The 24,413-nt window shown below is 41.3% G+C and overlaps 2 protein-coding genes across 5 annotated transcripts in view; one reads left to right on the top strand and one right to left on the bottom strand.

Annotated features, from left to right (window-relative positions):
* Positions 1-15,623, top strand: part of SLC20A2 (solute carrier family 20 member 2) — a 125,777-nt gene extending 110,154 nt beyond the window's left edge. The window contains exon 13 of the mRNA XM_007664607.4: positions 15,494-15,623. The gene's annotated coding sequence lies outside the window, so the exon portion shown is untranslated. The remainder of the gene's footprint in view (positions 1-15,493) is intronic.
* VDAC3 (voltage dependent anion channel 3) lies at positions 866-24,413 on the bottom strand. Of its 4 annotated transcripts, XM_029065729.2 has the most exons (11): positions 24,312-24,399; positions 21,090-21,178; positions 17,744-17,815; positions 16,004-16,053; positions 13,076-13,078; positions 11,174-11,326; positions 10,360-10,412; positions 7,025-7,252; positions 4,798-4,948; positions 3,080-3,137; positions 866-1,412 (listed from the first exon to the last, which is right to left on the bottom strand). In XM_029065729.2, the coding sequence occupies exons 2-11, from the start codon at positions 21,127-21,129 to the stop codon at positions 1,321-1,323; spliced, it is 900 nt and encodes a 299-aa protein (XP_028921562.1). In that variant the 5' UTR covers positions 21,130-21,178; positions 24,312-24,399; the 3' UTR covers positions 866-1,320. The 4 variants fall into 4 exon arrangements, with proteins under 4 accessions (XP_028921562.1, XP_028921559.1, XP_028921563.1 ...); XM_029065726.1 differs by lacking the exon at positions 21,090-21,178 and having other exon boundaries at positions 24,312-24,413; XM_029065730.2 differs by lacking the exon at positions 13,076-13,078.

Raw genomic sequence — 24,413 nt, 5'->3', positions numbered from 1 at the left:
TTTCTGAAAGAGAAACACCCTCCCTCCTAAGCCTCCCTGAAGTAAATCATATTGATTGGGAGCAAAGCAATTTAGATGATGTAACATTGGTTAAGGCTATATTATCAAATAGTAAATAATTTACTGAGCACTTACTGGGTACAGAGCCATTCCTTCCTGCCCATAGAACAGCATCTCTTTGCTGCTTCTAACTCACCTAGTTACAGAACACTTAGAACCCCCTCCTTGGACAGGGATACACCCAACCCTCCCCCAACACCCCCCGCAACCCACTTTAAACTCCTCTGCATCCAGGCATCCCATTTCCTGGAGACAAATACTTCCTGTGAATGCATTCTGCTGGCCTCACTTCCTAGAACCCAACCTGCTGTTTCTCCTTGACTTGGGGGCCTGGTTTTGATAATGGTCAAGTATGCCTTTAAGGAAGCCCTTAAATGGGGGTGCTGCTCACTCATTCCAAAAATACGTCCAGTCCAGCAGCAAAACCCCCATATTGCAATCTCTCACTGCTAAAGGAGGTGCCCAGCCTCGTTCCTGGCCCCGCTTCCATAATCAGCCCCAATCCCTCTTCCACAATCCCTCTGATTTATCTCCCCTCTTAGGCCCACACCCACTCCTGGCCTCATGCCTCCCTCTGTCTTCTTAACATCTTGTCCCAGCTCTGGCCCTGAAACCAACCAGTCTTTTTCTTCTCCCAACTCATAGCATTGGTTTTCTGTTTCTGCTCTCGCCTCCTGGCCCAAGGACCCTCTACGCAACCTTCGAAAGGAAAGATCAAGGAAGTTAATCAAAATGCAGTGCCCTTGGTCCAAACCCCACCAAACTGTCAAACTTATATAAACCACCACGACTGTAAACTCAGATATATTATGTTTCAAACATGATGAATTTATTTTGTTTTGATCCAATACTGAAGCTTTCACTTCAGCAAAGAGAACAATTTAATAAATGGTCATGAAAAGTGGTGTAGGACATGCAGGATGTAATATACAAACAGGAAGGTTGGTCAGCCCATTTCCTTCATAGCATGACGCTACAATGTTCTTGAGGAACAATTTTAAAATAACACTGAGGAACTGAAGTGTGGCACAACATTACAACTTCCATGCATGCCTTCAAGTATCTGCCCTAATGATGGGTTCACAATCTCAAGATTCCAGTGGGGGGGGGGGGGGTGGAGTGCGGAAGGGGGTATAACAATTCTTTGGAAGAATAAAAAGTTCACACTTGAAATTTCACAGAATAATCTTAAGGCCAAAACATATGGGTTTGTTTCCCTAAATATCCAGGAACGGAGCTGGTGCTTTTCTAACAACTAAATTAAGCTTCCAGTTCAAATCCCAACCCAACCTTGTGACCTCCTGCATTAAAGTTCTTGCCGTCAACCAGAGCTGAGAGGGTTAGCTTTACACCTGGGGAAAAACAAAATCTTAATTATATATTTGAAAAGCAAAAGGCAGTCATACAAACTTTCTGTAAACAGTTTACGACACTTAGAAGAATCATCAAGTCCAACACAACCTGCGCAAGTGAAATATCCTTCAAACCCCACTGGATGATTTAACCCCGTTTCAAATGGAGTTTGAATGAAGACCTAGGAGACTTAAATTCTCGGCTCCGCACACAAAGATCACCTCCATGGACTAAATCTTCATTAAGGGCAAAGAATACTTTTATAAGCTTTATAAAAATGATTCTTATAATTATTATTTTACTTAACCAAATGATGATGATTCTGTAATGGCATAATGGGAAAGAAAAGTATAGACAAGGAAAAACCTTAACTGTGAGGATGGAGTCAAAGAGGGCAGTTGTCACTTCCTATAAGCATTTGCTAGGATCCCTGTTGGACAGCTAAGGGGCTAAATAAACGATTTATCTGACCAAACACGACATGTCTTACATTCTGACCACAGAAGCTACAAAATACTTGTCATCTGAATTACACAGGTGTTCCTCGCACTGGGTTCTAGGATAAGTACTGATAATACAACTTTCAAAAACCCGATCCTCAAAGATGGGAGGTTCACTTAAGTGTGGCTTGACTCTGGGTCTCCATAGGAGTTGGATAGGAGGTTGAAAAAAAATAGTTTAGTCCTAACAACTGCCCAACAGAAGCAATCTGGAATGAGAAGCCTTTCGGGGGATGAATTTGTTTGTTAGCCCTTACTGAAGCTGCAGGGAAGCTACAACCTGGACAGGGATCTCTGGTCACTAAAGGTGGACTACACAAGCTCAGGTTTAACTGGTTCCCCTGCAATTTGATAGAAGGAAGGAAAATAGTGATCCTCTACCTCTAACAGAGTTAAAGGGGAGCTGGGATCAATTTGGGCCACCCCCAACAACTTTATGTAAGTCAGTCGATCAGTGGCATTGACTGAGTGCTTACTGTGTGCAGAGTAGCTGGGGACTAAGTAGCAACACTGTATTAGGTTTTTTTTCCCTTTATTTTAATGGTATTTGAGTCTTCTACGTGCCAGACACTGTATTAAGTACTGGGGTAGATACCAACTAATCAGATTGGATACAGGCCCTGTCCAACAAGGGGCTCAGTCTTAGTCTCCAGTTTACAGATGAGGTAACTGAGGCACAGGGAACTAAAGTGACTTATCCAAGGCCACACAGCAGACAAGAGGCAGAGCCGGCATTCGAAGCCAGCTCCTTCTACCTCCCACCTCCGGTGCTCTATTGGCACGTTAGTTAATTAGCATATGACATATAAAGTTTACTTCATTCTTAACTGTAAAAAGGTGAACATTAAGCAGCTGCAAACTGGTTAAACTGATTATGTGTGCTGTGTTAATGAAGTTCAAGGAAATGGTCAAACAATAAAGACTCCTTGAAACAAATCACTTCTCCCACAACCTTCTTGAATGCCTACCAGGTACTGTTAGTTGTTTTTGAGTTATTTTCCCCTAAATTCTACTGAAACGGAGGTTGACCATAACAATGTCAACAATAACATGGGGGTTGACAAGAATCCAACTACCAGGCTGCCGGAGGAATGCTTGCATTTAAGATTTCTTTGACAATGCCCTAAGAGAGAGGAGTTTCCCCACATTAGTTGTTGTTTACTTACCAGGTCGAAGCGTTTGAGTGTAACCAATTCCAATCAGGCTGGCATTATTCACTTTAGCCTAGAACACAAAAAGACAGAAATTAGAAAACTCTCTTCGAGGAGGCCTGTCGACAAACCCCTTTGGGGTATGCTGAAAGCAGGACCATGGCCAACCACAACTGGCTGGGGCAGCGAAGAACTAAGTGTCCGGTCCAAAGCCCCCAGACAGCCTGGCCACACTTCCACATGAGGGGCAGAACTTTACGCGTGTAGTGTGTCCCACATATGCAAGGGCATCGCTCCCATGGCCTTGCCAGAAGTTACCTTCCCATACAGAGCTCTATGCTGGGTGACTAGCCCCGAATAGCTGACCTCAGGACAGTATTAGTACTCTCTAGACTGTAAGCTCCTTGTGGGGAGGGAACGGGTCTACCAACTCTTTTGTATTGTACTCTCCCAAGCATTTAGTACAGTGCTCTGGATGTAGTAAGCCCTCAAATACCACTGGTTGGTTGATCCTCAGGGTATCTACTCCAGCCTGTAGCCACTGTCCACTTACAATCTTTCTCAATCCAGATTAATAGTATTCAATAGTATTTATTGAGCGCTTACTATGTGCAGAGCACTGTACTAAGCGCTTGGAATGAACAAGTCGGCAACAGATAGAGACAGTCCCTGCCGTTTGACGGGCTTTCGATGCCCCATTTTCCTGGTAAAGCCATCCTGTCCAGCCATTTTATTCATTTGTGTTTATATCTATTCTCTCACTCAATTATGGCATATTTACCTAGTTCTACCTGCCATCTTCTGTATTAGATGGTAAATTCCTCAGCGCAGCAGTAGCATCTTTTATTTTTATGCTCCGCACACTTTGAGCGCTCAGTAAATTTGGTTGCAACTGTCCGAGAGAGCTAGTCTACCACCTAAATTTCCCTCCATTAATTTTTATCCGATGATTTTTATTTATTAGCCCATTCTCATCTATCGACCTCCCCCACACCCAAGGGTGCAGCGGTAGCCCTGTCAGGATGTCCCCTGCCCCTTTCATGGTCCTGAGGGACGCAGCCTTCTGCAGTGCAAGCTGGGAAGTAGGTGAGGGAGGGGAGACAGTACACAATCCTAACCGGGGAGCATGCGGTTGTAATCAAGAAGTAAAGGGAGGGTAGCAATGGAGGAATGGAAGGTGAAGCTTTGGGTATACAAGCAGCTTCTCCTGGTGCATCAATCAATGAACAGCACGCTTACTGTGAGAAACACTGTATTAAGCATTTGGGAGAGTATAATACAGTCAATCCCTGACCACAAGGATCTTACAATCTAGTGGGGGATGCAGACATTGAAATAAATTAGGGGACACCGCAGAGTGCATGTTGCATTAATGCTCCTAGGTCAACCTCTGCACTGTAGCAGCTAATACACTAACCCAGGACCTGAAAGAACAGATTTACTAAAGGGTGAGCTTGCAACCAGATCACCATTAGAAGAATCTGTCTATCTTCTGAAATCTCATTATATCAGATTTTTACTTCATCCTTTAACATACTTAAGTCACTTCTAAATGTGAACAGCAATGTTCACAGCAAACAGGTTACAACACTCAATGGTAGTGTTACCTCTGACTCAGTGAGGTCTCACCAAACTTGAACTAAGGGCAAAGAACAACCACAAGAAACCATTCGCTTACAACACCTAGCCAAAAGTATGGTGGACAGCAACTGCCCATTTAGAAACATTCTTACAGATACAGAAGTTTTCGAATCCAGCTTGTATTTAGCAGCAATCCCAAAACGAGTGTTGTTGCTGCCAGCCGTCCAAGCGAGATTGACTGAAGTTTCAACTTTTTCATTAACTTTCTGGTAGATGGAACCACCAAATTCAGTGCCATCATTCCTGTTTCATGAGAGAAAAAGAAAGTTATGAAAATGTAATCCATTCAGTTATTAAGATTGAGAAATACTAACCAGGAACCTTTTTTCTGTTGGTGCAAATCTCTGAAAATTGAGCAGCTCTTGAATAAAAAAATCCACCTCTAATTTGGTTATTGCTCGGTTATACTTAAAATTCTCCACCCATCCTCCAACTGAGGAGACAAAGGCCAGAACTTTTCACATTTCTAAGATATAGTTCAATTATATGTACAATACGAATGGCTACCTTGAAAAGTTGATGTCAAAAGTTTCTTTCAGATGTACCTAGAATGCTGAGATTCTTAAGCAAGACTCAATCCTACATTTTGCTCTAATATTTTATGCTCCAACCAAGACACCCAGATTCAAAAATAACCTAGTTCTACACTGCATTCATGACAATTTGGGAGAACTGCCCCTACCACTATCTAGTCCATTACCTTGATCTTTAAGTGATTAACTCACACCAAGTAATAATAATAATTATGGCATTTGTTAAGCGCTTACTATGTGCAAAGCAGTGTTCTAAGCGCTGGGGGTTTGTTACAGTGCTTTTATTGCCTAAGCGCTTTTGCATTATTTAGTTAATAATGATGGTATTTGTTAAGCGCTTACTATGTGCAGAGCACTGTTCTAAGCGCTGGGGGAGATACAGGGTAATCAGGTTGTCCCACGTGAGGCTCACAGTTAATCCCCATTTTACAGATGAGGTAACTGAGGCACAGAGAAGTTAAGTGAAATGCCCACAGTCACATAGCTGACAAGTGGCAGAGCTGGGAGTCGAACCCATGACCTCTGACTCCGAAGCCCAGGCTCTTTCCACTGAGCCACGCTGCTTCTCCTAGTTCATTTCAAACCCTCACAACACCCGTGAGGTAGGGGAACTAAGGCCGGTATTATTACCCCCATTTTACAGATGGAGAAACTGAGGTACAGGGAAGTGAATTGACTCGCCCACAGTCACAGGACAGACTAGTGGAACTGGTGGGACTTGAAGGCGGGTCCTCTGGCTTCCAGACCGGCACCCTACTACTTCACCACGCTCCCTCCCCCTAAGTCCCTCCTAGGACTTCTTAAATTTCAGTCTTTAATGGATTCTAGCCATGACAGTTCCACCTGGCAGGTTGCACCACTATTTGATACTGGTTTTTGCTCATAAGGTGACAATAAAAATTCAAAGGAAGAGGGGGGAGGAAGGAATTTCCTTTGTCTTTGGAAGCTTCATCTCTTCCAAGCCATGCCTTGGCTTTTTACCCCTGGCTTGGTAAGCAGTGCCCTTTAGAGAAAGCTGATTCAATGGTCACTAATTTTAAAACTCATCTCTCCTCCTCGATGAAATTTTATGAGCTTCCTTGTAATAGCTTGAGAAAATTTCTCAGCTCATTATCCATGGCTATGACGTTAGCGGCAAAGCCAGATATCCCATAACCATGTTGTGAATCATCAACCAAAATAATGCTTAAACTTTTGATCCTATATAACCCATCTAAAGTTTTCGTACTTTCTGCATTTAAGCCTACACCTATGAAGGCTCAAATTATGCTTCAAACTTTTATCTTTCACCTCAATTTCTTTCTCTAAAGCCAACCAAAACTGCTCATTCAATACATCCTTTCCATTTTCCAGTTTGATGGGCAGTTCTCACGTCTTTCCAAGGCTGAATTCCATTTTCTGCTTTCCAAATCTGAAAGCTTCAATTTTACAAAAGGGTAAAATGGGACATGAGAATACAATAGCACAATAATCAATTTATATTAGTTTTAGTGAACTAAGGAACCAAATGGAGTGGACACTCCTCACCACATAACTGGAAGACAACCCCAGGATCTTATTAATCAGATGTTGACACCTAATCACTAGAGATTACCATTTGAAAAGGTACCATGTCCCAAAGGAATGACCCCAAACCCCAGTTCTGGGCAGAACAGAATTAAAGCCAGAAATCAGCGCCTTAATCAGAGTGCTCTAATGCACAGACAAGGTTACACCTTTTCAAGATTCCCCATGTGATACTTGGTCAAAGAGACACCTAGCACACACCCAAAATGTAAACACTCACACATTAGTATGCAACTGGAAGTCTGCAGCCTTGTAACCTAGGGCAAAATTATTCTGTGCCAGTTTGGATTTGGCTGTGTCAAAACTCATCTGGTAGCCAGCAAGCCAGCCTTCATAACCGAGCACGGCCCAACCGTGAATAGTTGGTCCAGCCAGGTCAATGTCAACGTTACATCCAACATTTAAACATTCCCGCTTATAAGAAGTCTTCAACTTCCCACTCTTCTTTCTGAAAGAGAAACATTTGATCTTGTGATGATTTACAGCAAATGCAATGTTACCCTTCCTCTTCACTACTTTTATTTCAGTCCTCAAATTCTTCACTTACAAAAAAAGTACAAGTGGGGAAGTGGTTTCAAATTTCTTAGCACTCAACGTACATAATTAACAGTGATACACATGTCAAAGAGCTCCAAAGCCAAGCCATCCTGGATTGTAGAGGAGCCTCTAAATCTGATGCTTTAAAACAAGCTCTTTTCCATAGCACAGGGCTCTGTCAGCTTTCCACTCTTCCTTCAAAGCCTTTGGGGTTAGGTCTGTCCTGCTCCTTCATTCAGTTTCAAGAACCTTCACCCTAAACAATTTTCTCAGAGACGTGGTTGTTTTATTTCTTTGGTCAGCCCAATACTCTCACTGCCTAAAGGGAAAGCGGATTTTGTTTTTTTGCCTGGCCGGCACTGAAGGCCAACCTACAACCCAACTACACCGGCTGGGTCACATGAGGAAATAGGAAGACAGCAGGATCCCCAAACAGCAGCTGTAGAACACACTGAAATTGGGAAACCGAAAGCAAGAAAAACAGAGGAAATGATTTAAGTATACAGTAAAACAAAGCCTCAGCCAATCCTGCACTCCAGCAGAAGGACAGGCGTCACTGCTGAAGAAAAGAGCAGCATGCCCCCCTGCAACCAGGAAAGGTGTGCCCCGTTGGAGCAGAAGCTCTTTAGAGATTGTGAAACAAAGCAAAAATAAAAAATATCAAACATGACAAGACAGTCTTTTTATGTGTACAATGCAGCAAGTACAGTGAAGCTGACACCGGCCGTGTCACACTCACACACTCGTATGTGAACTGCACTCTTAGTAGTGTCTTCTCTGAATAGAAAGGACAAATATATGTATGGAGGAAAGGATTCTACAGTTCTGGGGACTTCAAAGCTCAAGAAAGGCAGATATGAGAGACAGAGAGATAGATCAAAAATAAGTGAATAGGTGTGCCAACTTGTAATTGTATAAATGTCAATTTTAAGGTAACCTGTTTTCTGGGACTAAAGTTGGCTTTGGACAAAAAAGGCAGGGAGGTAATGTGGCCCAATGTAAAGAACATGGAACTAGAATGCCTGTGACCCAGGTTCTAATCCCAGCTCTGTCAGTGGCCTGCTCTATTACCACACAACCTCTCTTTGCCTCGGTTCCTTCGTTTGCAAAATGCCAATAAAATATCTGCTTTCCCATTCTCAGAAAGATCTCGATTGAGAGTCAGGATCCCATCTGATTACGATGAACTTACCCTAATAGTAGTTTTAGTAAAGGCTTAATAGAATATTCATTTTTATTGCCCATTATAGAGATGCAAGAATAGAACGTGAGATTTTAAAAGCTATTTCTGCATGTTTGCTAGGTCAAGAATAAAATTCATAACCTGAAAGGTCACATGACACAATAATTTGTCGAGTTTTCTAATGCTGCCAAATGCTCCCAAATGGGCATTTTGGATAGACAGACTTGGTTCCTGAAAACTGCATCTTAAATCAAAATACATATCAAAATCAATTTTCTCATAGGAACAGTATGGAGAGATTGGTTCTTGAACGATGAGGGTTAGTTATTTTTTAAAAAAGTATCTAGAATTAAATAATCAGTCACAGGTAAGTCAAATATCTATATTAACTTTTCCATATGCAGACAGTTTCCACAATAGGGTGGCTAACTTTTACTCCATTGGAAGTAAAATGGGCATACAAACACTCCCAGGCAATCAGGTAACATAAACCTTGGTTCCCTCCTATTTTTTTTGTTTGTTTTGATGGTGTTTGTTAAGCACTTGACTGTCAGGCACTGTACAAGTGCTGAGGTAGATACAAGATAAAATAATTATACTATTTGTTAAGCCCTACGTGCCAAGCACTGTTTTAAGCACTGATGTTTGGGACAGAGTCCCTTTCCCACGTAGGGCTCACAGTCCTAATCTCCATTTTACAGATGAGGTAACTGAGGCACAGAGAAGTTAAGGGACTTGTCCAAGGTCACACAGCAGACAAGTGGCAAGCTGGAATTAGAACCTTCACCCTGACTCCCAGGCCCATTCTCTCTCCATTAGGCCATGCTGCCTCTTCCTTTTCAAGTTGTTCTCCCTACTTCTTCTTCAACTGAAGCTTTTAGAATCCCCTCCCCAATTCTCTCACAACTCTTATATGGATGGTTGGCACCCCAAGAGCTAGGGCCATAAAATGGGTTGATATTGTACAGTCAAAACAGGGTGTACGTTTCAAAACATAAGTGCTTACTGGTCAATTTTAAATATCCTAAATCAAAGGCTGCACTTCGAAATAGAGGGTGATGCATTTTTCTAAGGAACTATCATGAAAATACTAATTCAAAAACACACTTACCCTAACCTCAGCCAAACTCAAGAAAGTTTTACCTCCTTGCAGATTAACAACTTCTACAAATAATTAAATGATCGGAATAGGAAAGCCACTACCAGTTGTTGTAGATGACAAAGAAATAATGTCACTTTATAATGAGCTTCAAAAAGCCATCATTTTGGGTCTTTTTGGCCCTTAATGGAAAAACTTTCAAGTCTTATCAGACACGCAGGATGAGCAAGTCTGAGAGTCCAGCTCCGAAAATCACGGAGGTGGTCACCCCAGCAAGGTGGGCCCCTATGATTCTAATACAATGCCTCAGAGTTAATTCACAATTGGAAAAAAAAATTTGCAGAATTATGTTTTAGAAACACTTTAATGCTAGATTTACATAGCTTTAAAACATTTTCTCTCCAAAGTTCCCTTTGACATTTACTTTTTGTTAGCCCCTTTTCATTTTTGCACTTGGGTTTCTATTAATAATACTAATAATAACTAATAATATTATTATGGTATTTGTTGAGTGCTTACTATGTGCCAGAATTCTTCTTAAGCCCCATCTTTGACCCCCCCAATAGTTACTGCCAGCCCCAATTACTTCAATTTTAGAATATTCCCTCCTGATTTTACTCCTTAACACAATACCCTAATTCCTTAGCTTCCCTGGCTTCAGAGACCCTTCCATAAACACTAGACACCCCTAGAGTTCCAAAATAACTTGGCAAAACACTATGTTGACGATAATTACCCTGTGTTTGGAACGAATAGGGTGTCAAGGGTCACCTTCAACCCCTCAGCCAACTGCAAAAGACAGAGAAAGATTTTAATATTACTAAGAAAATTAACAACCAGTTCTAAATTTCCAAACTTCGTTTCGAAGAGAATGGTAAGTCAACACAAAGGTCAGCCCAAAACACTTTTACACAATTCATTTCTAATTGAAATGCTTCATAAAGAGACAAATTAACAATGTGAAAAACTTACTAACAATTAAAATAACCTCTGGCAAACAAGACCCATGTAGTGCTAGTGTCAGGAGACAACTATTTTTACTAATATAAAGCTTTAATATCAAAATTCTAAGTATCTACAAAAAAGGCACTATGTTGGGGCTTTTGCTCTGAACAGAGCCAAACTTATTACATGTGGTTAATAGATATTAAACACCGCTTCCTAAACTTAGATAACCCAGCCAGTTTTACTTCAGAAATGGTTTTAAACAGCTGAAAAAATGGTTGAAAACACAGTTTATGGAAAATGGACAAAATACATGTTCTAGTGGCATTTTTCTGCATAATGTCTTGGAAGTTCTAAAACCCAATTGACTTCATATGCCTAACAGTATAAAACAGTTAAAGTGGTAAGCAGTTTGCACAACATCAGCTCACTCTGCATCCCCTTTATAAGCCACAAATGTTTGTGCATTTGAGTACACCTAGAGAGGAGCACAAATCTAATGTAATGTAATGATCATAATACCTAATTCAGGGTTCAACTACTGTTTATCCTATACTAAACTTGCTAAAGACAGTGACGCAGTTAAACTTCCAGCCTTCTCTTACCTTATCCTCGAGGGTAATTTCCGTCCCCAAAGTATTATCTGTGTTCCATTTTTGGGTGAAGGTAAGTCCATAGGGCAGGATCTTGTATTTTGTCTCTAGATGACCTGATGCTTTGCCAGTATCAGTGTTTGAGTGACCAGATGTTGAAAATTCCTATTAAAATGAAAAAAAAAGTGCTTTCACTTAAGGATTAATACACCAGATTACATTTAAATATTCAAAAACAGCTGTACATGCCACACATTCTTAGATGACTATAGCCCATGCACCTTACCACTTCTGAAACAGAAAGTCCTTTATTTCCCAAATTTCCTACTCTACCTCCACCACTGAATATTTTAATATTTTTCTGTACCCTTCACTCACCCCCAGTACACTCGCTTAATATGCTGAACCCCCATATAAATATACCTGTGGGTAAAATTTCAAACCCTTCAATAAGGGTTACGAAACTGGAGGAAACGAATGCATTTGTGCTGCTTCTTCCTGTTCCTGATATTTGTGTATGATTTTTGTCCACCTCCCCAGTTAGACTGTAAACTCACTGAGATCAGGGAATGGTTCTTCCCTCTGGTGTATTCTCCCAAATGTTTAGATGAGTGCTTTGCACTCAGTAGGTGCCCTATAACCAACTTAACACTGATTGACTGATCTTGAAAACCTCAGTAAATTCAGTCAGAGAAAGACCTCCTAATCTCTGATCCCCCTGATATTCTAGCTCTGGAGTTTCCACATGGAATAGAAATTTTCCCATTGTTATCAACCGTCAAGTGAGTTCTGCATCACCTTTAAAAAGTCTGTCTGTCCCTCAATTTCCCAAATAGTCAGTTATTATGATCCTCTTTTTTATTCACCCTTAATTTACCAATATTTTGCCAAATTTCTATTTCCATTATATAATGCTCATTTTTATATCTCTACTACTAGCATACACAATTCTGTCAGAGCCTTAAAATAAACTCTCCCCAAAAAGGCTTCCTTCTTGAATTATGACCATAAACACATGGAAAAATCCATCTCCTTCCAGAGGGAAACAACATTTATCACCATTAAAATCAACTGTCAAGGGCAGATTTATGACTGCTTCTTGGGAACGGGGACCAATTGCCAGCTTTTACTTGCTCCCACAGTTTGAATCCTACCACAAATACATTTCCTGTCTTTGACAGTCATGCTAGAAAAACACAACTGGACAGCTCTGATCTACTTATCAACATCAAGCAGAAATTCTGAGAGATTATCACAAGGCACAGTTAGGTTAAACCCACAATTTAAAGTGGTACAATTTTAGCAGATGCAAAACCAGGCAATTAGTTCATTTAGGAAGCAATCAAGCTTTCTACTTAGCTCAGTAATAAAGATGCATTTTAAAAGCTTTTGCTCCTCATAAACTACATTACCAGAAAAAAAGCGACCAGAAATATAAATTGATCGGAAAACCTTTGTCACAAAGGAGTATTCCATATTTCAAGTTTCCTTCTACTTTTGGAGCTCTTTCAGATTTGAAAGATCTTTGCTGAATAAATTTTTTGGGGTTTTTTTAAAGGTTGTGTTATGCACACAGGAATGTTTCTCTAAAACATTAAACATGTGTAAACCATGTTAACTACCTTCTTAAAAAAGACATTGCAGCAATTCTTAGCTACAAAAAAAATAACAAAAACATTATTCCAATATAGATAGTATCTTGGTATTTGAAAGTATCCAACTTGATTATCTCATTTCTTCCCCAGCACTTAGTACAGTGCTTAGCACAAAGTGCACAAGTAAATACCATAATTACTATGGAAATCTAGAAAATAGAAAGGATACCAACTTCCTACAGAATTCAGTATAGCATGACAAATAAAAAACATGAACAATAAAGCAAGCACATGCACATCCATTTTTCTTTATTCTTACCAGCTGGATGAATAATCCACAACCACAGTTGCGCAAAAAAGATAAAATTTTAAAGTTCAGTGATTTAAGTAAAATTTTGAGTTTCAGGTATTTCACAATTCCCTCTGAAAATCTATCATAGCATAATCAAGAGATCTGCATAATCTTTTAAAATGAACTTCAAAGATGAAGATACAGACTTTGTAGATAAAACAAGAACCTGTATTTATAACGTCTTCCTCACTGGATGCAGTCTTACCATTGGCAGCTCCATCTCTGAAGTGAAGGACAACTCTGCTATATAGTGTGCATGAGTGTGTGTGTGTGTGTATTTGTGTGTATAAAAATATGTGTATATATGTGTGTATTTGTGTGTATTTGTGTGTATAATTTATGTGTGTGGTACTGATGCCAGACACCTCCTTGTGATCAGGGCTTTAGGGAGTGGCAGAGGGTCGGGGCACTCCCTGCCACCTGGGAACTTCTTGGGGTGGGTCAAGGGTGGGAGTCCCTTTAGGGAAGACCCCTCTGGGGAGACAAATTAGGCTCCTCAGGGGCATAATCCTGCCCACCCGGGGTTCCCCTAAGGAGGTAGATGTTGGGGCCCGCAGGGGGAGCTTGCATCCTTAAGAATTAGCTATTAGGATGTAGCCAAAATATATGTTCTCGAACCCAATTTTAAAAAGCTTTAGTGTGTCTTTTGGCTAAAGAAGTCTCCAGCTGTAAACTCTGAGAAATAAAAACCAAGTTCAAAGGGCATAGTTATCATACAGATATCTGGACTGTGGGCTCCTTGTGGGTGGGGACTGTGTCTGTTTATTGTTGTATTATACTCTCCCAAGTACTTAGTACACTGCTCTACATACAGTAAGCACTCAATAAATATGACTGAATATGAATGCCAGAAAATTGCCCCCACTGCCTTCGGGTAAAAAATATGCTTTGAAATGATGTACACTTTGGGAGGGGGAGGGACTACTTATACTGGTATCTTTGAAATGAATTTCCCCAAATCCTTTCCAAGTAGATACTGTTCTGTTTATGGATATTTGTCATGGGCAGGGAATGTAACTACCCTCTTGTATTATACTCCCCCAAGTGATCAGTACAGTGCTCTGCACATAGTAGCGCTCAATAAATACCATTGATGGTGGTATACACAATACATGCTATATTATCCAGCCCTTTATCAACTAGAAAGCTCAGTAACTGGCACCACTGCTAGTAATATGGTGCAATTTTAACGGATTGATTACCCGTGGAATTAGTCAGCAGGGATCACCGCCAAAGATTATAATCTTCTTGAGTTCTTTCCAGGTGGAATGAAGGAGGCTGATGAACTCTAGCTGCATGCAGTTCCTCAAGTACCCTGTAAATACTCAACAGTTGGCTGGTGGTGGATTGTGATTTCTGTGACCTGGATCTCCTTTCAACAAAATGAATTCTTACATAGGCTGAATTCAGCTAATCAGTGAGTGCCCTTTCACCACTGATATTCTTTTCTTGGGCTAACAAGCATCAGTAGGAATTTTATTCATTTTGTGATTTCTAGCTAGCCCTCTGCATTACCTCTGGAAAATCTCCTTCCAAGAGTTATTTCTCAACCTGACTTTGTGAATCAGAACTTTTGACTAGCCAGTGCCTACCATTCCCCCAGCAAGCTAAGCAGCATGGCTAAGTGGAAAGAGCCTGGGCTTGGGAGTCAGAGGTCATGGGTTCGACTTCCAGCTCTGCCACTTGTCAGCTGTGACTGTGGGCAAGTCACTTAACTTCTCTGTGCCTCAGTTACCTCATCTGTAAAATGGGGATTAACTGTGAGCCTCACATGGGTCAACCTGATTACCCTGGATCTCCCCCAGTGCTTAGAACAGTGCTCTGCACATAGTAAGCGCTTAACAAATACCAACATTATTATTATTATAACAAGACTTTGTGTATACAAGCTTCACAGCTGTAAAAGGTGTATGGGTTTCAGATTTTCAGTGTTGGCCATATACGGGTTGCTTCTGGTCAGTGTTTTGTTTAAAGCAGTATGGTCTGATGGAAAGAGCACAAGCCTGAGAGTCATGAGATCAGGGTTCTAATCCCATATGCCTGCTGTGTGACCCTGAGCAACTCATTCAACTTCTCTGTGCCTCACTCTCCTCATTTGTAAAATAGGGATTCAATAACCGTTCTCTTTCCTATTTATGACTGTGATCTCCACAGGTACTCCATCTGACCTAATTATCTTGTATTTACTTTAGCACTAAGTACAATGCTTAGCACACAGGACATGTTTAACAAACAATGATAATAATAATACCACTGATTGTCAATTGTTATTTGGAAGTACAGGTGTATAATTCCATGTTTTGGGGGGGGGGGGGGGAAGAGAGGGGGTGGCAGTCAAATAATCCTGTTCTGTTTTCTGTCCCAATTTTGTCTTCTGAATAACAGGTGAGGCACTTGAGGAAAAAAGACTAACCTGTTTGTTCCTGGGCTTACTTGGACTGAGCCAGCTGGACTAAAGATAAGAAGAAACCCCACTACACTTTAAGCTCTTTGAGAGCAAGAATCATGGCTACTTACTCTATTGAATTCTCCCAAGTGCTTAGTACAGTCCTCTGCAGAGAATAAACATTCGATAAATACCATGATTTGACTGATCATCCATGGGTGAAGGAATTAGAAAAAGAGCAACACGGTGCCTGTGTTTTGTGGAGTGGCTCCATCTCCTTTCCCATGGCTAAAACTGGCTGCCATAGTCTGAAGGAGTAAAAAGAATTAACTGAAGCCTGCAACCAAGGGACATACATTTCAGTCAACAGGCACCCCCTACCTAAATTGCCTACCTTACACCGAATGAAACAAAAAACTGGGGAAAAGAAAATATGCTGCGTAAGAGAAAAAGTGCTGCTGGAACATGAATTTCTTTAGCTGTTTAATGCTACTGACGCAAATACTTACCACACCACTGGAGGACTTGGTTTTCAGGTCTATTTTGACCATGCCAAATCCTGAAACAGAAAACAGATGAAGAAAAATAAGAATTTTACTATTTACAAACCAGAAATTCGTAATTGTTTGGACAGTTGCCGCATAAAAAGTATGGGACTGATTCAAGTTAACATTAATTAAAATTTCTGTAACAATAATTTAACTGGCCATGAATCTTAGTAACTCAAGGATAGCTTCATTCATCCTAAAAGAAAATAATTCATTCAGAATGGCACAAAGCAGCATGGCTTAGTGGAAAGAGGACACGGCTCAGAGTCAGAGGACCTTGTTTCTAATTCCAAAGAGTCTGTGTCATCTTGGGCAAGTCACTTCACTTCTCTGTGCCTCGGTTACCTCAGCTGTATAATGGGGATTAGACTGTGAGCCCCAAGTGGGACATGGACTGTGTCCAATCTGATTATCTTGTCACTACCCCAGCGCTTAGAACAGTGTTTGACACTTGGTAAGCATTTAAATACCATTAAAAAAACATCATTGAGTCCCTACTGAGCACAAAGCACTGTAGCAGGAGCTTGGGAAGTGCAACAGGTGCTTTCATGCTAATGAACGAGGTAACAGTGTAATGGGAGAAGCAGAAACATGAATTGCTGTTCTGCCTCCTGTTTAGACTCTGAGGCCCATGTGGGACAGGGACTATGTCCAACCGGATGATCTTCTATAATAATAATAATAATGTTGGTATTTGTTAAGCGCTTACTATGTGCAGAGCAATGTTCTAAGCACTGGGGTAGATACAGGGTAATCAGGTTGTCCCACGTGAGGATCACAGTTAATCCCCATTTTACAGATGAAGTAACTGAGGCACTGAGAAGTTAAGTGACTTGCCCACAGTCACAGTGCTGACAAGTGGCTGAGCTGGGATTAGAACCCATGACCTCTGACTCCCAAGCCCGGGCTCTTTCCACTGAGCCACGATGCTTCGGTAAGCAGTATCTGCCCCAGCACTTACTACAGTGCTTAGCACATAGGAAGCACTTAAGTACCTCAGTTATTATTACCAACAGTATTGTTGCCTCATTTCCAAAATGAGAATCAAGGTTTGTGATGATGAATTTTGATGTGGGTAAATAGTTAAAAAAAAGTCAAACTTCAGAAATATTCCCTAGCCAGTCAGGAAAACCGAATATTTTCATCATATAAACAGTGCCAGCATTGTTCACTGGAAAATGTCAATTCAGGAAAGAGACACACCTACACAAATGCTCAGAAAAAGGAATGCCAGAGTTTTAGAGAGTATAACTAGAACAGTTCTAGTTTTAATAGTTTTAATATACTATTACTCTCCCACCACTTCAAAACACTTTACTACTACTAATGCTAGTAATAATAATAATAAAAAAATTTATTAAGCACTACATGCCAAATGCTGTACTAAGTGCTGGGCAGATAAAAGTCAGGTTGGACATGGGGCTCAGTCTAAGCAGGAGGCAGAACAGGTACTAATTCCCATTTTATAGATGAGGAAACTGAGGGAGAGAAGCTGTGACTTCCCTAGGGTCACAGAACATGCACATGACAGAGCCAGGATCAGAAGCCAGTTGTCTCCTAGGCCGGTACTCTTTTCACTAGGCTATGCTGCTTCTTACGTATTTTTAGTAAGTTTTACTAAATTCTCCTTTCAGTAGTGCTAGTAAGTCAATATTAATTTCCCTATTTTACTGGACAAAAATCCAAGTTGAATACACTTACCATATCCCTTGTTGAAAACATCCCTGGCAGCTTTCCCTAGGTCACAGTAATTTGGTGGGACAGCCATTTGGTCTTAAGGAAGAAATGGAACATATTCAATTTTAATACCCAGTATCGAAATCATTCAACCTCAAGTTTATTTCACATTTAAAAAATGCAATTATCCTACAGAATGAAAATAGCTGTAATCTTTTATCTTGGTACACACAAATAGTCAGGTAAAAGCCCTAATTTCACATTATCAGATCAGAAATGGATTAATTTAGTCTAACACTGATGTACTAGTCAGATCACTAAATCAATGGTATTTATCGAGCACTTACTGTGTGCAGAACACTGTACTTAGCACTTAGAAGAGTACAATATAAGAATCAGCAGATATGTTCCCTGTCCACAATTTGAACAACATTCAAAAGTGACTTCAGTGATAGGCAGCTAAAAGACACCTGAATCTAAATTTGCTAATACATTACCAGAATAAGACATCTAAAACGTCATTCATCACAATTATCTCCACATGGAAAATAAATCAAACTTTAAAATCCATTTTATTTGGTATATACAGGTACAGAAGGCTAAAAAAGATCCAACTATGGAAGATCTCTGTTCCCTGCAAAAGGTGTTTTCAGAACACTTGGAAAATAGCAGATATTGGATGCTAATTGTGGGCAGGGAACAGTCTACCAGCTCTGCTCTACTGTCACCTCCCAAGCAGCTTGCTAAATTCAGTTTCTGCACACAGGAAGTGCTCAATAAATGCCACTGATTGATTGAGGAGGCAAATGAAGATGATCTTTCCGCTTGCATTTAAGAGAAAAGACAGTACAGAAGTCATCGAATACAAATAACCAATTAGGATACCAACATTTGACACAAATGGTTAACATTCTTCAGTTTCTAACTTTGGTAAGTTTGCCATACACACTTTAAGAAACTCTCGAGAGTTAAGTTACAAACCTAAATGACAATAAAAAACAGTGAACTGAAATTACATGGTAACTACAATCTTCTCAGGAATTGCCATCTTTGCTGCTATGGAAATTCAGACTTGAAACTCATTTTGGGCAGGGAACGTGTCTGCCGTATTGTAATCTCCCAAGCACTCAGAACAGTGCTCAACACACAGTAAGTGCTCAATAAATATCACTGATTGACTGAAAGAGCAAGTTAAACTAGGCTGCATTTATGTTATCTCCCGCTCATTCTATAAACACAAAATGCACTGGGGATCCCCAACTCCCTTGCCTGCCAACTGTAGCTAAGAGCTATGAGAAGAGCCCCGGCTGATTATGGAGGCGGCTACTAGAATTTGTATTCTCAGTTGCTCCTGCTCCTCCTATTTTTGCTGGGCTGCTGCAGATGGGAATTCCAGATAGCCCAGCTGAAACACAGTAAGGGCAGGAGTAGATAAGCCAATCAATCCACCATGGTATTTGAGCATTTACTTTGTGCAGAGGATTGCACCACACTGAGTGCTTAAGAAAAGAAATTACAGGTGCTATTCCCACATGACCACTGCAGTTGAAGGCTGCAGATGGAACGAAAACTGCAGTGGCACGTGGGCTCTGCCTCCAGTTTCAGTGGCAATACCTGGAATTCTATTCTTATCTGCTCCCCTTCACAAGGATGCCTTTGGGAATCAATCAATCCTACCTACTGAGGGACTACTAAGTAAGCTCTTGGGACAGTGCAATACAACAGAATTAGCAGATAGCTTTCCTGCTCACAATGAGTTTACAGCCTGCAATCTATGGTGTGGCTGAGTGGCAGGGATTGGGACTGGGGATGTAGCATTCAATTCCTGAGTGCAAGGGTCAGTGCGTGGCAGCTGTCCTTGACTTCCCTGATCATACTTCCCTCTATTTCTTCCTAGACCCAGACAAAATGAGCAATTCCTACAACTAGCAATATCTTTGATTCACTACCTCGAAATCCACATACAAAAAACATCTTGCTTGAACCAAGGATGAAAATGGTGTTTTAAAAAAATCAAATCCTGCAAGTCAAAAGTGATTTTACTGAAACTACCCATGGAGGAGTCCTGACAACTGTCCATCCATAACACTCAGATTTTTTTTTTTGGAGTTAGGAAACATATGATTATAGTATGCTTGTGATCTAAAAACAAACAAAAAAAACCCCACTTTGTAGACAGCTCGAAGCTTGTACTAGGATCTCCAATAGTAACTACAAACTGGTTTGACTCGCACACACACAAATCCCAACAGGACTTTATCCCGAAGATGTGTCCTCTGTCATTTCTCGTGCCCCAGCCAGGATTCCCTTTTTCCCGAAGGTTCCCTGATGGGTTTCTGACCAATGCACAAAAAATTTAGCTCCTGTAGTTTTCAACCAAGAGGGATGGCAGTTAGTCTAAATTTCTTGATGACCTTCAGTTTCTCTTGAGAAGTCAATCCTACGGCACCCTCAACCACCTCTCTAAAATGAGAGTTCTTTAGGTGTTATAGAGGCTATGAACTACACTGGCTTTCAGGGTCTACCTGGCAAATATGGTGAAAGCTATTACCAAGTTATTTACATACTGACAACATCTTGTGGCATATCCGGGACCATTCTGGATTTTTATAAGATGCCTTAAGTGATCAAATAATGCAATTAGAAGAGGCCTGGTTAAATTGTGCACCGACTTCCCATTGTTTCTTATTCACCTTAAACGCTTCCACCTTTCAGCTGAGCATAGCTAGTACATGCTCAACTTAGAGCCAAAGAATTCTACGACTTGTAGAAGAGACATTCTGGAATGATGAAAGATTTTAACTCACTTTAATTTTCTCCACCCTTGCCCTTCTCTCTACTTTCATAGACAGAGAGGGGCGAAGGAAAGGCATGTTTACTACAGATAATGCCCAGATACAAAAGTGGTGTGGTCAAACTACTTGTTCTCAAAAACAAAAAACAAGCACCCACCACACCAGTTTAAGCACCCAACATTTAGTTTTTCAACTTTACTTCAAAGGATTACTGTTCAGCACTCTTCTTTTCCATCATGATCATAACTGTGGCCTCAGTTAAGAAATCCACCACACTGAAAACCTAGTATTCTTTTGTTCTCCATATGTAATTTAAATATCTGTTCTTGCAATGAATAGCTTGTGACATTATGGTTCAAATCAATCAACTTTAAAACTGTTTTAACTGTAAGCAGGTCCTGAGGTCACCTTAGGACCTTTAACTGGATCCTTGGTGTTTTTAGTAATAACCAACAGCTTTTATCAGCCTTCGCAGATGTCTAACTAGATGATTTATAATTCTTAAATAACATATTCAAAATAGCAGATACTTATTCTTGACCTAATTTTAATAACTAGCCTTCTACTACATATACCTTGACTGCCTCTAGAGCACTCGAACATGTCTGAAGACATCTTCTCAATTGTGAACTTACAAAAAGGATGTTTATCCCCTAAGACAAACCTGTCAGATATGGAAAAAATATGACAATGTTAAAGTAGAAAGGACAGTTTTTGCACGCAATCATATTATACTTACAAAATGAAATATTTTAAATTTCCACCTTGGCACTGACTTAAAGCTGTTTAATCTCACTGATGTAAAACTGACCAACTGCACCTTTAATATTTCTAACACCACTACTTTTAGAAAAAACGTTTTCCCATGCCTGTACAAAATACTTATGGGTATTTGGTTAAATTTCGAGCTACAAAACTGCCAAACTAGACTGCTAAAATTGGCAGTGTGCAGGATGTGCTGAGGACTAACTGCTCTCATTTTTGGTTAAATTTTGGGCTACAGAACTGCCAAACTAGACTGCTAAAACTGGCAGTGTGCAGTATGTGCTGAGGACTAACTTCTCTCATTTTTGGTTAAATTTTGGGCTACAAAACTGCCAACCTAGACTGCTAAAACTGGCAGTGGGCAGTATGTGCTTAGGACTAGCTTCCCTCATTTTTCCTGGGGCCTGGACTCATTCTTGCAGATTTTTCAAATGTAGATGTGTGTTTAAGTGCTCTCAGGATTTTGCTCAAATGTGAATATAGCAGCTGGCTTCTTTATTGATCTACGCTGTTCCCAGCCCCTTTTTTCCTCATTCCGTATGGAATATTAAGCCATATAAAATATTCAGTGATGCAGCAAGGAGCCTAGGCCTTACTGTAGCACACAAGTCATATTTTAACGTGAGCCATTCGCCTCCAAGTGCCCTCTGTGGTAATGTGTGCACCCTCTTCTAGCCATAGAAAAAGGCAAATCGCCAACTAAAGTGGTATTCTGTGGTGTCTTCGCTTTACGGCTTTCGACTCTCCTATCATTCCCTTCAGCGTTTTCAAACGAACCACTTCATTCCTACTTTGAGGACCTGACTCGGGGAACTGGACGGGGCCATTAGGGGAATGGGGGGGAAGGAAGGGGTTGAACACCTGCAAATGAAAACAAGACATCAGCAAACTCTTCCCTTAAATCCCACTTTTTTTCCACCAACTAAAGCAGCACCAAAAGCCGAGGCGGAGGCTGGAGAAGGGCCAGGCTGCGCTGCCGTCGGCGGGGGCCATTAGGCAGCGCTGATGCCCCATCCCTTGAACAGGTGACATTGGGGCACAATAATAGTATTTATAATAATAATGTTGGTATTTGTTAAGCGCTATGTGCAGAGCACTGTTCTAAGCGTTGGGGTAATAATAATGTTGGTATTTGTTAAGCACTTACTATGTGCACAGCACTCTTCTATGCGCTGGGGTAATAATAATAATGTTGGTATTTGTTAAGTGCTTACTATGTGTAGAGCACACTTCTAAGTGCTGGGGTAATAATAATAATGATGAGGGTATTTGTTAAGTGCTTACTATGTGCACAGCACTGTTCTAAGCCCTGGGGTAATAATAATAATGATGTGGGTATTTGTTAAGTGCTTACTATGTGCAGAGCACTGTTTTAAGCCCTGGGGTAATAATAATAATGATGTGGGTATTTGTTAAGGGCTTACTATAGCAGAGCACTGTTCTAAGCACTGGGGTAATAATAATAATGTTGGCATGTAAGCGCTTACTATGTGCAGAGCACTGCTCTAAGTGCTGGGGTAATAATAATGATGTGGGTATTTGTTAAGTGCTTACTATGTGCAGAGCACTGTTCTAAGTGCTGGGGTAATAATAATAATGATGTTGGTATTAAGTGCTTACTATGTGCAGAGCACAGTTCTAAGTGCTGGGGTAATAATAATAATGATGAGGGTATTTGTTAAGTGCTTACTATGTGCACAGCACTGTTCTAAGCCCTGGGGTAATAATAATAATGATGTGGGTATTTGTTAAGCGCTTACTATGTGCAGAGCACTGTTTTAAGCCCTGGGGTAATAATAATAATGATGTGGGTATTTGTTAAGGGCTTACTATAGCAGAGCACTGTTCTAAGCACTGGGGTAATAATAATAATGTTGGCATGTAAGTGCTTACTATGTGCAGAGCACTGCTCTAAGTGCTGGGGTAATAATAATGACGTGGGTATTTGTTAAGTGCTTACTATGTGCAGAGCACTGTTCTAAGTGCTGGGGTAATAATAATAATGATGTTGGTATTAAGTGCTTACTATGTGCAGAGCACAGTTCTAAGTGCTGGGGTAATAATAATAATAATGATGTTGGTATTTAAGCACTTACTATGTGCAGAGCACTGTTCTAAGCATGGGGGTAATCATAATAATGATGTTGGTATTTGTTAAGTGCTTCCTCTGTGCAGAGCACTGTTCTAAGCGCTGGGGTAATCATAATAATGATGTTGGTATTTGTTAAGCGCTTACTCTGTGGAGAGCACTGTTCTAAGCGCTGGGGTAATAATAATAATGATGTTGGTATTTGTTAAGCTCTTACTATGCGCACAGCACTGTTCTAAGCACTGGGGTAATAATAATAATGATGTTGGTATTTAAGCGCTTACTCTGTGCAGAGCACTGCTCTAAGCACTGGGGTAATAATGATAATAATGTTGGTATTTGTTAAGCTCTTACTATGCGCACAGCACTGTTCTAAGCGCTGGGGTAATAATGATGTTGGTATTTAAGTGCTTACTCTGTACAGAGCACTGTTCTAAGCGCTGGGGCGATAATAATAATGATGTTGGTATTTAAGTGCTTACTCTGTGCAGAGCACTGTTCTAAGCGCTGCGGGAGATACAGGGGCCTCAGATTGTCCCACGTGAGGCTCAGAGATAATCCCCCTGTTCCAGATGAGGGCAAGGAGGCCCGGAGAAGGGAAGGGGCCCAGTCCCCCGGCTGCCAAGGGGCAGAGGCGGGATTCGCACCCACGGCCTCCGCCTCCCGGGCCGGGCTCTTTCCAGGGAGCCCCGCCGGCCCCAGCCCGGGCCTGTTCCCCGGGCGCAGACGAGGCAGCGAAGGCCCCTTAGGAAGGTAAGGAGGGGGAGCAGAAACAGCCCAAAAGGACCAACCAACGCCTCTCCCGCCCCCTTCCCCCCCCTTCCCCCCAGCCCGTCCACTCCCATCCTCCCGGCGGAGCCGTGTGTCCCCTCCTCCGCGACGCCCTCGCCCCAACCCTTCGCAGAGTCGTTTTTCCCCCGTCGCCCCGCCGCGGCCTCCTCACCTCGACGACGACCCGCCTCAGCCGGGGAGGGCAGCGCTGAAGGTCTTCTGCCGAGGGGCCCCGCCTGCCCGCGCATGCGCCCCCGCCCCCCCGCCGCGCCTG

This window comes from Ornithorhynchus anatinus, chromosome 5 (genome assembly GCF_004115215.2).
Source record: "Ornithorhynchus anatinus isolate Pmale09 chromosome 5, mOrnAna1.pri.v4, whole genome shotgun sequence".
In the NCBI taxonomy this organism is placed as follows: domain Eukaryota; kingdom Metazoa; phylum Chordata; class Mammalia; order Monotremata; family Ornithorhynchidae; genus Ornithorhynchus; species Ornithorhynchus anatinus.
The sequence above is the reverse complement of the archived record's forward strand: the minus strand, read 5'-3'. Positions and strand labels throughout refer to the sequence as shown.

Excerpts from the sequence above, each read along its gene's own strand:
- VDAC3 (XM_029065726.1), bottom strand. The coding sequence starts at position 24,387 with ATGCGCGGGCAGGCGGGGCCCCTCGGCAGAAGACCTTCAGCGCTGCCC. Across the intron at positions 16,054-17,743 it reads TGTTTTCAACAAGGGATATG|GATTTGGCATGGTCAAAATA; the intron begins GTAAGTGTATTC and ends TTTCTGTTTCAG. Across the intron at positions 4,949-7,024 it reads TTCCAGTTGCATACTAATGT|GAATGATGGCACTGAATTTG; the intron begins GTGAGTGTTTAC and ends CTCATGAAACAG.